Source organism: Microtus pennsylvanicus, chromosome 2, assembly GCF_037038515.1.
Source record: "Microtus pennsylvanicus isolate mMicPen1 chromosome 2, mMicPen1.hap1, whole genome shotgun sequence".
In the NCBI taxonomy this organism is placed as follows: Eukaryota; Metazoa; Chordata; class Mammalia; order Rodentia; family Cricetidae; genus Microtus; species Microtus pennsylvanicus.
In genome coordinates, this window is record NC_134580.1 from 108,859,673 (window position 1) to 108,874,150 (window position 14,478).

At 43.1% G+C, this 14,478-nt stretch overlaps 1 protein-coding gene across 7 annotated transcripts in view; it reads right to left on the minus strand.

The window, feature by feature from the left end:
• Window positions 1–14,478, minus strand: part of Ubox5 (U-box domain containing 5) — a 41,745-nt gene that overhangs the window by 7,554 nt on the left and 19,713 nt on the right. For 3 of the 7 annotated variants that reach the window (XM_075962179.1, XM_075962178.1, XM_075962176.1), the window contains exons 2-4: window positions 5,545–5,704; window positions 3,255–3,349; window positions 1,293–2,478 (exon numbers count right to left, since the gene is read on the minus strand). In XM_075962179.1, coding sequence (XP_075818294.1) covers window positions 1,293–2,478; window positions 3,255–3,308 — 1,240 coding nt within the window. In that variant the 5' untranslated portion in view covers window positions 3,309–3,349; window positions 5,545–5,704. Of the gene's footprint in view, window positions 1–1,292; window positions 2,479–3,254; window positions 3,350–5,336; window positions 5,705–14,478 lie in introns of those variants that run through there. The other 4 variants (XM_075962182.1, XM_075962180.1, XM_075962177.1 and 1 more) reach the window with 3 other exon arrangements.

A 14,478-nucleotide genomic window follows, 5' to 3' on the forward strand; every position in this document is an offset into this window, starting at 1 on the left:
CTATCCTTACTTTCTTCAGTGATGAATAGCAATGCTAAAGTGTAAGCCAAATAAACCTCTTCTTGCCCAACTTGCTTTTTTTTTTTTTATGATGTTTTGTCACAGCAATAGAAGCCCTAACTAAGATGGTGGCCCACACCTTTAATCCCAGCACTTGGGAGACAGAGGCAGGTGGATTTCCATGTTCAAAGCCAGCCAGGTCTATACAGAGAAACCCTGTATCAAACCAACCAACCAAATGACAACAAATGAAGAACACATATTGTCAGTCTGAAAAATTACACCAGACATTACACGGCTTCTAGGAATCACTGGCAATGCCAGAGGGAAAAGGCGGGAAGCCAGGCAGCTTAAATCTCATACTCAGCCACAGTACAACTCACTCACATTTACCGACCATATTTTCTTCCAACCTCACACTCTGTCACTTCTGTTGTGGTACTTCATGGGTGAGACAGAGAGACCCACAGTGCATTTCCATCAATTCCCCTGGGGGGGGCTGGAGAGCTGGCTCAGAGGTTAAGAGCACTGACTGCTCTTCTAGAGGTCCTGAGTTCAATTCCCAGCAACCACATAGTGGCTCATAACCATTTGTAATGAGATCTGGTCCCTCTTCTGGACTGTAGGGATACATGTAGGCAGAACATTTTAAAAAAGAAAAAAAATCCCCTCTGGGAAGACTAGACATAGTACCCCACAGACACATGACATATAGAGGTTTCAGAAAAGAAGACATGGACTGCTTTAAGGGACCTACTGTTTCTCCTTCCAGCAGATCAGAATGGAGGATTCAAGACAGGAAAAGGCATTGATCTTGTTAGAAAAGACATCGGGAACACAAAGCAGGTAAGTCCACCAATGCAAGGAAGAGGACACAGAACATGAAGACGAACTCCAATAGTCAGATGTGGGGCTTACACTTGTAGTCTGAGCACTAAGAGATCGAGACAGGAGGATCAGCACAATTCAACACCGGCCACTACACAGCTTTAAAAAGCTTGAGTCACAGAGTGAAACCCTCTTTCTCTCAAAACAAGTAAAATAAATAAATAAATAAAGATAAAATTTTAAGAAGAAAAAAAATCTCAGGATAATAAGAGAACACACACACCACTTTGGGACTTACAGGTTATTTATGGAGCAAGGACAAAACTGAAATGCCCTGCAAAAATGAAAAGCAGCATGGCCCCCAGCTTCATAAATCGAAGTTAGTAAAGCACAAAGCCAAGAACAGCAGCATCACGTCAGCAGGAAGGCCAGGGATGACAGAGTCGTGGACACGGGGGAGTTACCTGCTGAACAGTCCATATCCGTCAGGCCGAGTTCACTGGGGGCTTTCATCTTCTTAGCAGTGGGCTCTGAGGCAGTGGGTGAGAGCAGAGGCCTTGTGGGAGAGGAAGAGGCATTCACGCCAAGGCTGTGCTCAGCCTGCTCCTGCTTCCTTTTCCTTGAGGGCAGGGTAATGACAGAAGGGGTCATTGCTGATGCAGTTTGTGCTCTCCCAAGCAGATGGCAGCCAGAAATAGGGTGCTGGAGTAGGAAACGGTCGATCCGGGCCTTCAGGGACGGATGAGGTAGCGGGTGGGACTGTGGGGTAAAGGCTAACCCTGTGAACGGGTCACTGGGCACTCGGCCCCAAGTAGCTTCACTGAGGTTACACTTCTCCAGAGTGCTCTGGTCAATGACCTTGCCTGAGGGCAGCAGCATGGGGCATGGCATGATCTCCAGGGTAATCGGATCTAGGAACTCCTCAGGCACATCATCAACCACCTCCGACATCTCCTGTAAGAGACAGGGAGCCTGCTGGCCCTCAGACTGACCCCCAGAGTCACAGTCACTCTCCATGGGCGAGGCTGGGGTGTGCAGACCCAAGTCCTTCGGCAGGCTTCCTGATGCTATCAACAAGACACTATTGATTACCTCCTGAGAGCAGGTCTTGGCTGGCTGACCCCACACCTCTAAACGCTTTATGCAAGAGATGCCACTGCCTGTCACATGGGTGATTCCGATCTTGAGATGGGCCACATGGCTAAGGGAAAGAGCCCCTTTATTCCAGAGCTCCTGGGCTACAACAGCAGGAGAGAGGAGTGTGACTTCCATTGGGCTGAAAGGTGGCCTGGCCTTGAAGCCCCGGTGGCTGAACACCACGTGGTTCTGGTTTTTCAGCAGGACTTTGCCTACCAAGGTGAATGCCTCTTTGTCTGGGACAGACAGTTCCATTGGGTCTGTAGTCCAGCACTCGTGTGAACCCAGAGAAGCTCTGTTAGATAAGGCAGATGTGTATAATTCCAGGCCAGTGACATTCTGGCATCCGCCCGCTGTGAGGTCTATATTAATCCTACAGAGTTCTACGTTAAAGGGAAAGGAAACTGTCACATAGATTGGAGGTCTAATGAAGTACTCTGTCCTAAAGCCATGGCTTCTCTTTGTGAGGTCTTCAGAGATAAGGTTTTCTACTTCATAACCATCAGCTGACACCTAGATTAATGACAAAGAGAAGACACATTGATCCAAATGAAGACAACATGTGTTCAAGAATTGTCACTTACAAAAATACTTGAGATATTTATTTATTTATTTTTATGTTATGTATATGGGTCTTTTGACTGCTTGTATGTCTGTGCACCATGTGTATGCAGTGCCTACTGAGCCAGAAGAGGGTATCAGAGCCCCTGGAATTGAAGTACTAGACGGTTGTGAGCCATCATGTGGGTGCTAGCAATTACATCTGGGTCCTCTAGAAGAACAGCTAGTATTTTATATATATATATATAAAACACAGAAGAGGGCACCAGATCTCATTATAGATGGTTGTGAGTCACCATGTGTTTTTTTTTTTTTTGCCTCCCTCCTGCTAAGATTAAAGGTATTTGCCACCACACCTGACAAAAGTAAGTGAACCTTAAAAACAAAACAAACAAGAGCAACAATAAAACAACAGAAACTGAGAGGGAGGGCAAGGGAGAGGGACGGAGCTAGGGAAAAGGAGATACCAAGTGACTGATTCTACTCTGCTATGACTGTGCATGTGCCATGGATCCACCAAGACGGTAAGTGGATTTTCCACAGAGTCAGAGCACCTCACAGCCGTGCTCTGGGATCCGTGACTGCCCAATACTTGTCTAAATGCTGTCTGCTGGAATCCAAGGGTGAGCACACAGTAGCCTAAATCAAGGCCACACACACAAGGCAGGAAATGGGGAAAAGCACGAGGACACATTACATATTTTTGTGTATATATTTGTTTGGTTTACCTTATTGCAGTGAATTCTTGGTCTGAACTGTGGGAGACAAAGATTTATTACCATCTTTGTGGCTGAAAGAATAGCTTCCAAGCATCAGAAACAGCCTTTAAAAAAAAAAAGTGAAACTTAATATTAGCCAGATACATTATAATTCAGCTTTAAAGCCAGGCATAGTGGTACATGCTTTTGATCCTAGCATTTGGGAGGCAGAAGCAGGCAGATCTCAGTGAATTTGAGGCCAGCCTAGTCTACAGAGTAAGTTCTAGGACAGGCAAAGTAACACAGAGAAATCTGCCTTGAGAACCAAAAACAAACAAACAAACAAACAAACAATGATTGATCAGTTTTAAACTTTCAGGAGTTGAATCTAAAAGAGGAGCAAATAGAGCAGAAGCAGAACTTCTAGTATATTCTCCCAGTCCCACCATTTTCCTTGTGTCCTACTGATGATGGGGGAAATTATTCACTGAAAAGTTAAGAAGGCAATTTTCTTTCCTTTTAAAAACATATTTTATTTAACGTTTACGTGTGTGTCTGAGTGTATGTCTGTGCACCGTGGGTGTCAGAAGAAGCTTCAGACACTCTGGGACTAGGGTTACCGAAGGTTGTGGACCACCATGTGGTGCTGGCAGAACCCAGGTGCTCTGCAGCCAGCGCTCCCAGCTGCAGAGCCATGTCTCCAGGCTGGAGAAGGCGATTTCTAGCTTAACTTCTACAGATGGGCAAAGCGTGTCAGTTCTGCAGGGTCCCACAGGAAGGAGCCAGTGCACAGCAGCAGATAACAAGGCGGTGGTGGTGAATGGGAAGGGTCACAGAACACAATCATAGTGGTGTTGCACACTCAACCCTTGCTATTGCTTCCTTCCACACCTGGAAGAGTCAAACTGTTTTTGAGACGGCTGAGGTGCTTTTCTTGGCTTACAGCCTCTATGTAGCATGAGGGTGCTATCATGCACTCGCATGGCATGGAATCCTCACAAGCATGGCATTTATGTCCATTTATTTAAGTATACCAGAGTCCTTTTTTTTTAATTACAAAATTGTTACTGTGTATTTATACATCCATGATGTGTGTAAGGACACATAGATCACAGCACATGGGAGGTCAGAGGACAGACATTTTCCTCTTTCACCTCTACATGGTTCTAGGTCTCTAAAGCAGGTAGTTAGGCTTAGGCTCGTACTGTAGGCACCTGTACCCTCTGAGCCATCTCACTGATCCCTCAGGTTTCTTCATTTAAGAAACTCCTGTAAGCCAAGCAGTGGTGCATGCCTTTAATCCCAGCACTTGGGAGGCAGAGGCAGGCAGATGTCAGTGAGTTCAAGGCCAGCCTGGTCTACAAAGCAAGTTCCAGGACAGCCAGGACTACAAAGAGAAACCCTGTCTTGAAAAACAAATGAGAGAGAGAGAGAGGTGGAAGTGATGTGGATGTATACTGCATGTAAGGCTCATATACGCCACAGCGTGTATGGGGAGTCAGAGGACAACTTGGCAGGAGTTGTTTCTCTTGTTCTACTAACGGCAGGATTTAGGCCTTCAGGCTTTCATGGGAGTGCCTTTATTGGCTGCACCACCCCACCTGTGCCCAGAGTACTCAATGAATTAAAATTAGGGTGGCTTCTAAGAAAAGGCTCAGAAGTTATTTTTTTACATATATATATATATATATATATCACTGGTTATTCTTCTAGAGTACCTAGGTTCAATTCCTAATACCCACAGGATGGTTTACAACCAATTTTAACTCCAGTCCAGGGATATCTGGTGCCTTCTGGCCTCTTCGAGCACCAGGTATGCATATGGTACAAATACCATGCAGGTAAGACAACCATACACATAAAATTTAAAAATTAATGTATGATAAAGAAATGTGGAAGTCTTTTTTGTTTGTTTTGTTTGTGTTTTTGAGATAAGGTCTCTAGTAGCCCAGGCCATGAACTTCTGATCCTCCCACCTCTACTTTTCAAGAGGTACATGCCACCACACTGTTATGTGGGAATGAAGATTAAATCAGGGATTTCCTACATGCTAAGCAAGCACTCTACCAAATGAGTTACTTCCCCAGCCTGACCCATGGAAATCTCGATTACCCTTTCCAGCATATACTGGATCAAGTCGAGGGGAACTTTAATGGGCCCTGTGCATTGCGACTGCCTCTCCTTTCCCGTGTAAGAACCTTCTAGTCAAAAGTCATAGAGCTGCTCCAAGTTGGTCAATGGTAGCCAGCTCCACGAGAACATTACTGAAGCCTGAGCCTAGGACAGCAGCCCATGGACCGCCTTTCTCCGCAGAGCTTACTGAGTTGGAAGGAACACACAGAGGCTGTCCAGTCCATCCACATTAAATTCTCTTCATTGTCAGCTTCAACGCCACCTCTTGCTTTCCACCTGGTAGTGGCAGATCTTATCCCATACTACTACTACGTCACAGATTTCTCAGGAGTTTGGATGATCCTCACCTATAGCAAAAACAAATGGTAACACATTAATACAATTTTAGGGTTGTGGGTGGACCTCAGTGACGTGCATTTGCCTAGCTAGCATGCATGAGGTTCTGAGTTCAATCCCAAGCACCACAAATAACTTTAAAAAATACAAATTAGGGCTGAAAAGATAGCTTAGTGGTAGAGAGGTTGAGTAGTATTTGTAAAACTCTAGGTTCAATTCCTAGCACTGGAAAATCTAAAATGTGTAAAAATAACTTAGTTGCTATATATGTGATCTGAGTGAGAACGGCCTCCATAGTGCTTATGTTTGGATGGCTGGTCCCGGCTACTGAAACTGTTTAGGAGGATTTGTTGGAGGTGGTGTGTAACTGGAGGAGGTTTCAAAAGCTCACACTAGGTCCAGTCTGTGCATTTCTGTCTCTCTCTGTTTCTATCTACCTGTAACTGTGAGCTCTCAGCTATTTCTCCAGCACCATGCCTGCTACCATGCTCTGCCAAGATGATCAAGGCCTAAGCCCCTGAAACTGTAAGTAAGCTTCCAAATTAAGTGCTTTCTTTCTATAAGTTGCCTCGGTCATGGAGTCTCCCTCTGCAATAGAACAGTAACTATGGCACTGTATTAGTCTGCATTTTGTTGCTGGAGAAAGAAGGGTTTAGTCCATCACTGTGGGAAGTCAGGAAAGGAACTAAGAAGCAAGCTGGATGCAGAAACCTGAAGCAGAGACCACGGAGTACTGCAGCTTACTCGACTTCTAAACTTCACGACTTAATCCACTTAACTGCTTTTTATATTCCTCAAGACCACCTGTCAGGGCTGGCACTGCCCACTGTGGGCTATACCCTCACACACAAATCATTAATCAAAAAACAAAAACCCACAGATTTGCCTACAGGCTTACCTGATAAAGGCTTTCTTTAGCTTTTGAGTCAGGGTCTCTCTATGTAGCTCTGGCTGCTCTGGAATTCACTGTGTACACCAGCTGAGTTGGCTTCAAACTCAGAGATATTTGCCTGTCTGTCTCCCCAGTGCTGGGATTAAAGGGTGTGCCACTACAGCTGGCAGGAGGCTTTTGTTTTGTTTTGCCCACATGTATAACTGTGTACCACATGAATTCCTGGTGCCTATGGAAGCCAGAAGGGCATCTCAGATCCTGAGACAGAAGTTACAGATGGTTACAAGCTGCCATGCAGTGGGTCCTCTGGAGGAGCAGTTATTTTCTTAACCACCAAGCCATCTCTCCAAGCCCCAATTTCCCCAACTGAAGTTCTCCCGTCTTCCTAGAGGACTCTAGATTGTGTAAAGTTTATCCAAACTAACCAGCACAGTAGGACACAGGTGGCACAGCACGCCTTTCCTCAGCTGGCCCATCTCTACGACCACTCCAGCACACGCGCATGCACCTAACTGTTCCAACACTGTGCAGAGACCACAGTAAAGTGGGACGTAGTTTTCTTAAGTTAAGACAATTATGCTCTACTCTACCTGATATGCTCCTTTTGAGATCCATGAGAAATTTTTCCCTTGTTTTCTATATTAAAATAATTGTTTCCCCCAAGAAACTCAATATCATTAAGGTATGACAAGGGTCCTTTACTTCAGCTGCTATGAAGCAAGGATAAATCAAGTTTGGTGGCACAAGTCTTTAATCCCAGAACTAGAGGCAGATCTCTGAGTACCAGGACAGCCAGGGCTATGTAGAGAGACTATGTCTCAAACACCAAAAACAAATTAAAAATAAATAAATAAAAAGGAATAAAGAAAAAGCAGTAAAAAAATCTGTAGCCTGGCACTTAAATATATCTGTCTAAAATATTTATGTCATAGAGCATAATATTGCTTTGAAATAATTTTCAAAAAGGATAGATAAAGTATAATTCAATAGTAAATCATCTCCTGTAGCTGGCCTCAAGATCACTATGCAGCAACGACACACCTGACTCCTGATCTTCCTCCTCCACTTTCCAAGTGTGCTACCACACCAGACCTGAGAGAAACATTTTAAGTAGATTTTTGTCTTTCCCCATTTAGTCTTAATTCAGTTTACATTTTTAACAGATTCCACATGCTTTTAAATATTTCAATTATAATAAATTGGATCTCTCATAATGTTTCATTGTCTAAAGAAGGTTGGCAAGTAGCCTTGCATTCCTGACCCTCCGGTTTCCATGGCCCTACTACCGGGGTTATAGGCATGCACCATCACGCCAACTTGCATTAATTTTTGGGGCCAATTATTCTACTTACAAGGAAATACACATTTCAGGGCCTTTATATGCGATCAGTTTATTTTTTATTTTATTTTTGGATTTTTGGTGGTGCTAGGAGTTGTGCTTCATGCACCCTAGGCGTTCTACCACTGCCCAACATCTGCAGGGCTTTAACTCACTCAACCTAACAGATGCCAGGTAGATTTACTTGGGGTTTTACAATATCAATAATAGTGATAGTACGCTTTTCTGAAGTGATAATTTCTTTTTTTTTTTTTTTTTTTTTGGTTTTTCGAGACAGGGTTTCTCTGTGGCTTTGGAGCCTGTCCTGGAACTAGCTCTGTAGACCAGGCTGGTCTCGAACTCACAGAGATCCGCCTACCTCTGCCTCCCGAGTGCTGGGATTAAAGGCGTGCGCCACCATCGCCCGGCTGAAGTGATAATTTCATGTGTGTGTTTAACAGTCCTGGAAATCACTCTGTAGATCAGGCTGGCCTCGAACTCACAGACAGAGATCTGTTTGCCTCTAGTTCCCAAGTGCTGTGTTAGGTAATTCTTATTTTTGTCTCTGTAGTACTACAACTTTCAGAATTCTATAACAGAGTTGCTATTCTTATTCATTCTCATAAGAAAATGCTTTGTAAGAAAATGAAAGCCTTGGGCTGGAGAGATGGCTCAGAAGTTAAGAGCTCGGGCTGCTCTTGCAGAGGTCCTGAGTTCAATTCCCAGCAACCACATGGTGGCTCACAACCATCTGTAATGAGATCTTGTGCCCTCTTATGGCCTGCAGGCAAACATGCAAGCAGAACACTGTGTGCATAATAAATAAATAAAATTGTTTAAAACAAAAAAGAAAAAGAAAGCCTTGATATATGGTTCAGTGGGCAACAGCATTTCCCACCAAACCTGATGACCTGAGTTCCATCAGATAGGAGAGAAAACTCTCTCTCTCTCTCTCTCTCTCTCTCTCTCTCTCTCTCTCTCTCTCTCTCTCACACACACACACACACACACACACACACACACACACACACACACACTGTAGCAGACACCTCCCCCAAGAAATTTAATACATTTTTTCATTATTTGTTTTTTGAGACACAGGGTTCCTCTGTGTAACCCTGAGTGTCCTAGACTGGGCTGGTCTCTGCCTCTACTTCCTAAATGCTGGGATTAAAGGGATGTGCCACCATACCAAGCATTAAGTTTTTTGTTTAAAAGAAAATGCCACTTTAAATACAATGTTTATTGTTCAACTGATATTTTTATTAACATCACAATTTTTGTTTTGTTTTGTTTTGTTTTGGATTTTTCGAGACAGGGTTTCTCCGTAGCTTTTTGGTTCCTGTCCTGGAACTAGCTCTTGTAGACCAGGCTGGCCTCGAACTCACAGAGGTCCGCCTGCCTCTGCTTCCCGAGTGCTGGGATTAAAGGCGTGCGACACCACTGCCCGGCTATAATTTTTGTTTTTAATTATTTTATTTTATTTGTTTTTCAAGACAGGGTTTCTCAGTAGCTATGGAGCCAGTCCTGGAACTCACTCTGTAGACCATGCTAGATTTGAACTCAAGAGATCTACCTGCCTCTGCCTCCCGGATACTGGAATTAAAGGTGTGCACCACCACTGCCTGGCAATATACTAATTCTTACATTTTCTTGAAAATTCTGAATTACATATATGCAATTATGTGTATATGTAATATATTTCTTTTTATCTTATCTGACAGACCAGGATATACTAACCTATTTTTTTACTTAAACTTTTTTTTTTTTGAGACAGGTTTTCTCTGTGTAACAGTCCTAGCTGTACTAGAACTAACTCTTGTAGTCCAGGCTAGCCTCAAACTCAGAAATACGCCTACCTCTGCCTCCCGGGTATTGAAGAATTAAAGGTGTGTGCCACTATTGTCCAGCCTTAAACTATCTTTTTAATTCCCAAAACAGGCTCTATGTGGCTTGAGACCATGTCTTATTTTGTAGCCCAGGCTGACCCTAAACCTAAGATCCTCCTGTCTTAGCCTCCTGAAGACTAGGATTGCATACTCTACCACTGCACACAACCAAACAGTTCTTTAAATGGACAATTGAATCCTACTGTACATTCATACACTTATAAATCCTTCACAAGGCACTGAGAGACAGAGAGGAAAATGAAGTAGCCAGGTGGGAACATTACTGAGTATTATTGCAGCGCTTAGATACACAACCTCCTAAATCTGGTTCCACCAATGCTGGCTCTGTCAAGGTCTTTTGCTGGTCTAGTCTTATGAGCTACCTAGTTTCAATACCTTGATCTTTAAAGGTCAAGAACCTCCTACCTTAATGCTTTATGGGGGCAAGGGAATTCAACATACAAAAAAGACAAAGAGCCTCGCCAAGAAAAACAGCTTTCCCAGTTCTGCCAAGGAAATGGCCTTGCAACCCAAACTTACTGTAAACTCTGTCCAGTAAAATACTTTCAAACTGTAGCCTCCTTCGCCAAATGAGATCTCAAAATACAAACTGGGGGCCCCATATCATAGTTAAAGTAGTTGGCTGCCCAAAGAAGTAGCTTGGCCAGATAACAAAGGAAGCCTAGTTCAATCCCTGTGATCCATGTTGTCAGAGGCGAGAACTGACTTCCACAAGTTGTCCTTTGACCTCCACACATGCACCATGGCATGTCTGCAACTCCCCAAAAGTGTTAGAAGGGAAGAATAATAAATAAAATAATAAATAATGAAATAAAATATAACTACTGGGCAATGAACATGTTAGGTCACACAAGGCTACATACTGAGACTTTGTCTTACATACATGCACACAATGAAAAAAAATAATAGGGAAATGAGTGAATATGACCAAATCATTGTGTAAAATTCTTAAAGAACTAATAAAAGAATTAAAAGAAAAAGAAGAGCCAGGTGTGATGGTGGTGCATGCATTTAATCCCAGCACTTGGAAGGTAGAAGCAGGTGGATCCCTGTGAGTTCAAGGACAACCTGGTCTACAAATAAAAGTTCCAGGAGAGCTAGGACTAAATAGTAAGACCCTGTCTCAAAAACAAACAAACAAACTTCTTCCAGAGGATCCTGATTTGATTCCCAGCACCACATGGTGGCTCACAACCATCTGTAACTCCAGTTCTAGGGGGATCCAATGCCCTCTTCTAACCTCTACAGGCACCAGACATGCATGTCATCCACATTCATACATGTAAGCTAAACACTAAAACACATAAAAATAAACATTTACATAGAAGAGGCAAGAGCACTGGCTCAGCAGTTTAGATAATTTGTTGCTTTAGGACCAGGGGTCAATTCTCAGTACACACATGGTGGTTCACAGCCACCTCCAACTCTAGTTCCTGGGGACCCAACACTCTCCTCTGACCTCTACAGGTACCAGGCACACATGATACACATCCGTACATTGAGGCAAAACATACACATAAAATAAATCAATCTAAAAAAACCCAACAATATCACTTACAGTGTGTTGTATTCATTTGAAACAGGGTCTCTCCATAGCCCAGGCTGACCTCAGATTCATGGGCTATCCTCCTTTCTCAGCCTCCTTAGTGCTAGGATTACAAATGCAAGCCACCACACAAGCATTTCTTTTAATTAAGTAGTTTAAAAATGAAACACCAGAATGCACCACAGAGAAAGAGTGAGCACTGTTTTCAGTCAGGGTGTGTGTGTGTGTGTGTGTGTGTGTGTGTGTGTGTGTGTAAATATACATATACTCATTTGAGCTGAAGATGTAGCTCAACTGGTAGTGTTTGACTCACATGCATGAAGTCTCGGATTTGACCACCAGCAAGTGCATAAACTGAGTATGGTGTAACTTGCCTATAATCCTAGCACTGGAGAGGTAGAGACAGGAGGATTAAGAGTCAAAGGTTCTATTTGTCTACATAGGGAGTTTGAGATCAGACTAGAATATATAAGGTCCTATTTCAAAACAACATACACACAAGGTTGGTAGGATATATCAGTGGGTAAAAACTTACAATGCAAGTCTGATGTCCTGACTTTGATTGCTGGAACTGAAAGTGGGAAGACAGAACTCATTCTCAAAAGCTGCTCTCTGACCTCTACATGTGCACTGTAGCATGTGCATGTCCAAACTCACACATACATAACACACACAGAGTACAGTAGCAAATTAAATTGTAAAAAATTTAAAAGCCACATAAAATGTGGTGGTTTGAAAGAAAATAGCCCCCAAATGGAATGGCACTAGTGAGAGGTGTGGCCTTGCTGGAGGAAGTGTGTCATTGTTGGAGGTGGGCTTTGAGGTCTCCTATGCTCAAGCTTCACGCAGTGAGACAGACCACTTCCTGTTGCCTGTGAGTCAAGATGTAAGAAGTCTCAGCTCCTTCTCTAGCACCATGTCTGCCTGCTGCCACCTTGCTCACTGCCATGACAATAATAGACTTAACCTCTGACCTGTAAGCGAGTTACCCAAATTAAATGTTTTCCTTTATAAGAGCTCCACAACCATGTGTCTCCCACAACAATATAAACCCTAACTAAGACATTTACTTACTTACCCCTGCATTCAAGGTTTGTATGTGAAAGGAATTTTTTCTAAGGTTTGTAGTCAATGAGAAAGTGGGCTGAAGAGATGGCTTAGTTGGTAAAGTGAGTTCAGATCTCTAATACACGCATAAAAAACCATGTGTGGCTGCACACACCTATAATCCACCTTGTACTAAAGAGGCAGATATAGGAGGTCTTGGGACTTGCTGGCCAGCCAGTCTATAACCAATTGGTAAGCTTCAGGCTCAGTGAGAGACCCTATCTTGAAAAATAAAATAGGCAATGGTTGAAGAAGACACAACTGATATCACCCTATGGCCTCCACAGACACCTACATGTGCACATACCTACATGTCCATACACAGTAATACACATACAAAGAGCTGGGAATATAACTCAGTTGTAAAGTGGGAGGCCTATCAGTTACAAAGGTCTGTATTCGATCCCCAGAACAGAACCAACACACACACACACACACACACACACACACACACACACACCCCAAAATAACTCTTCAAATTCAAGTTGGTGATGTTGCGCCATTTGCAGTATCCCTGTCTAGCATATACAAGGCCCTAGATTTGACCCCTTTCCCACATAAGCCTGCAGTGGGGATACACACTGTAAATCCCAGTATTCAAGAGGTGAAGGCAGAAAAAAAAAGGGGTGAAGGCAGAAATATCAGTACTTCAAAGTCATCCCTGGCTACATGATGAGTTCAAAGCCAACCTAGACTGTATGACAACCTGTCTCAAAAAACAAACAAAAGAAATTTAAAAGCTACTGGTCATAGGTAAGTAATTGAGGGCTTATAACAAGGAAGATAAAGGGCATTAATGAGATTGGCCATTAATCTCCTAGATGAACCACTTAGAAGCAATTCAGTCTTCAAAGGGCTCCTCTTTCTTCTGGCTGAAGGGTTCTCACAATCTTTCTATTCTACAGAAAGGACATGAAGACAGAAACAATAAGCATTAAGGTACAAACTACTCAGATAAAACCTTTAGTTTCATGTTTTCCTCTGATATATTTTCCCTCTTGATTTTTTTTTTTTTGAGGGAGGAATACTATCCAAAAGAAACAAGGAACATGGACTATGTTTCATGTATTACTGAGTGTACTGAAAAAAAAATCTCAAAGCTTCTAAGAAATTGGTTGGAGTTATTTTGCCTTTTTTGAGACAGTCTTACTCTAGCTCAGGCTGGCCTGGAACTCAGTATGTAGCACAGGAGGGCATGGAATAAGGCACTCCTACTTTAGCCTGACGATTGCTGCTAATCATACGTATGAGCACTATGGCCAGCAAAACTGCATACCAATTTAAAAATATTTATATGTGGGGAGGTATCACACAACATGCCACTGCATGTGTGGAGGTCAAAGGTAAAGGACATCTTGGGAAGCTGACAATTTAGAGTTCAAGGTCAGACTGGGCTACATGGTGAGTCTGTCTTCAAAAGGGGGGACACTTGCCTCAAGTGTTAGATCCCCAGCACCACAAAAACAAAACCACTCCATCTAGGAATGCACACATAGTTTGGAATGTGAGTTATGTAGAAATTAACTAGACTGGACAGTTAAGTTTGGGATGTTTTCCTTTCTGTACTTATAAAGTTGAGGTAAATAATTAAACTCTGGACTGGATTCTCACAGGTGTAAGGACTGAGCAGCTACATCCATACTCTGGGTAGGGACAAATCTGTTTCTTCTGCCTTCCTGTGCTCAGGCTTAGGAAGGGAGTTGTCAAGAGGAATTATCTGTCTACTAGGTACTGCTCTATCCAGGACTGAGGGACTTTCTGTAATATGGGACTGTCAATTCTGAAGTGGGGAAAGTCCTGGGCAAACAGGATGAGTCATCGTCTCTAAAAGGTAGCTGTCTGTGTGCCCCAGAGCTTGAAGCAATCACACTGACTTTTTGTTGCTGAGGTTCAAAACCTGGAGGTGGAGAAGCATAAAGAGCTACTTTGGAAGAGATTAGGGTGACCATGACACTCGGAGCACTTCAACACCCATTTGGGGCCTACACAGAAGTAGATGACTTACACAATGG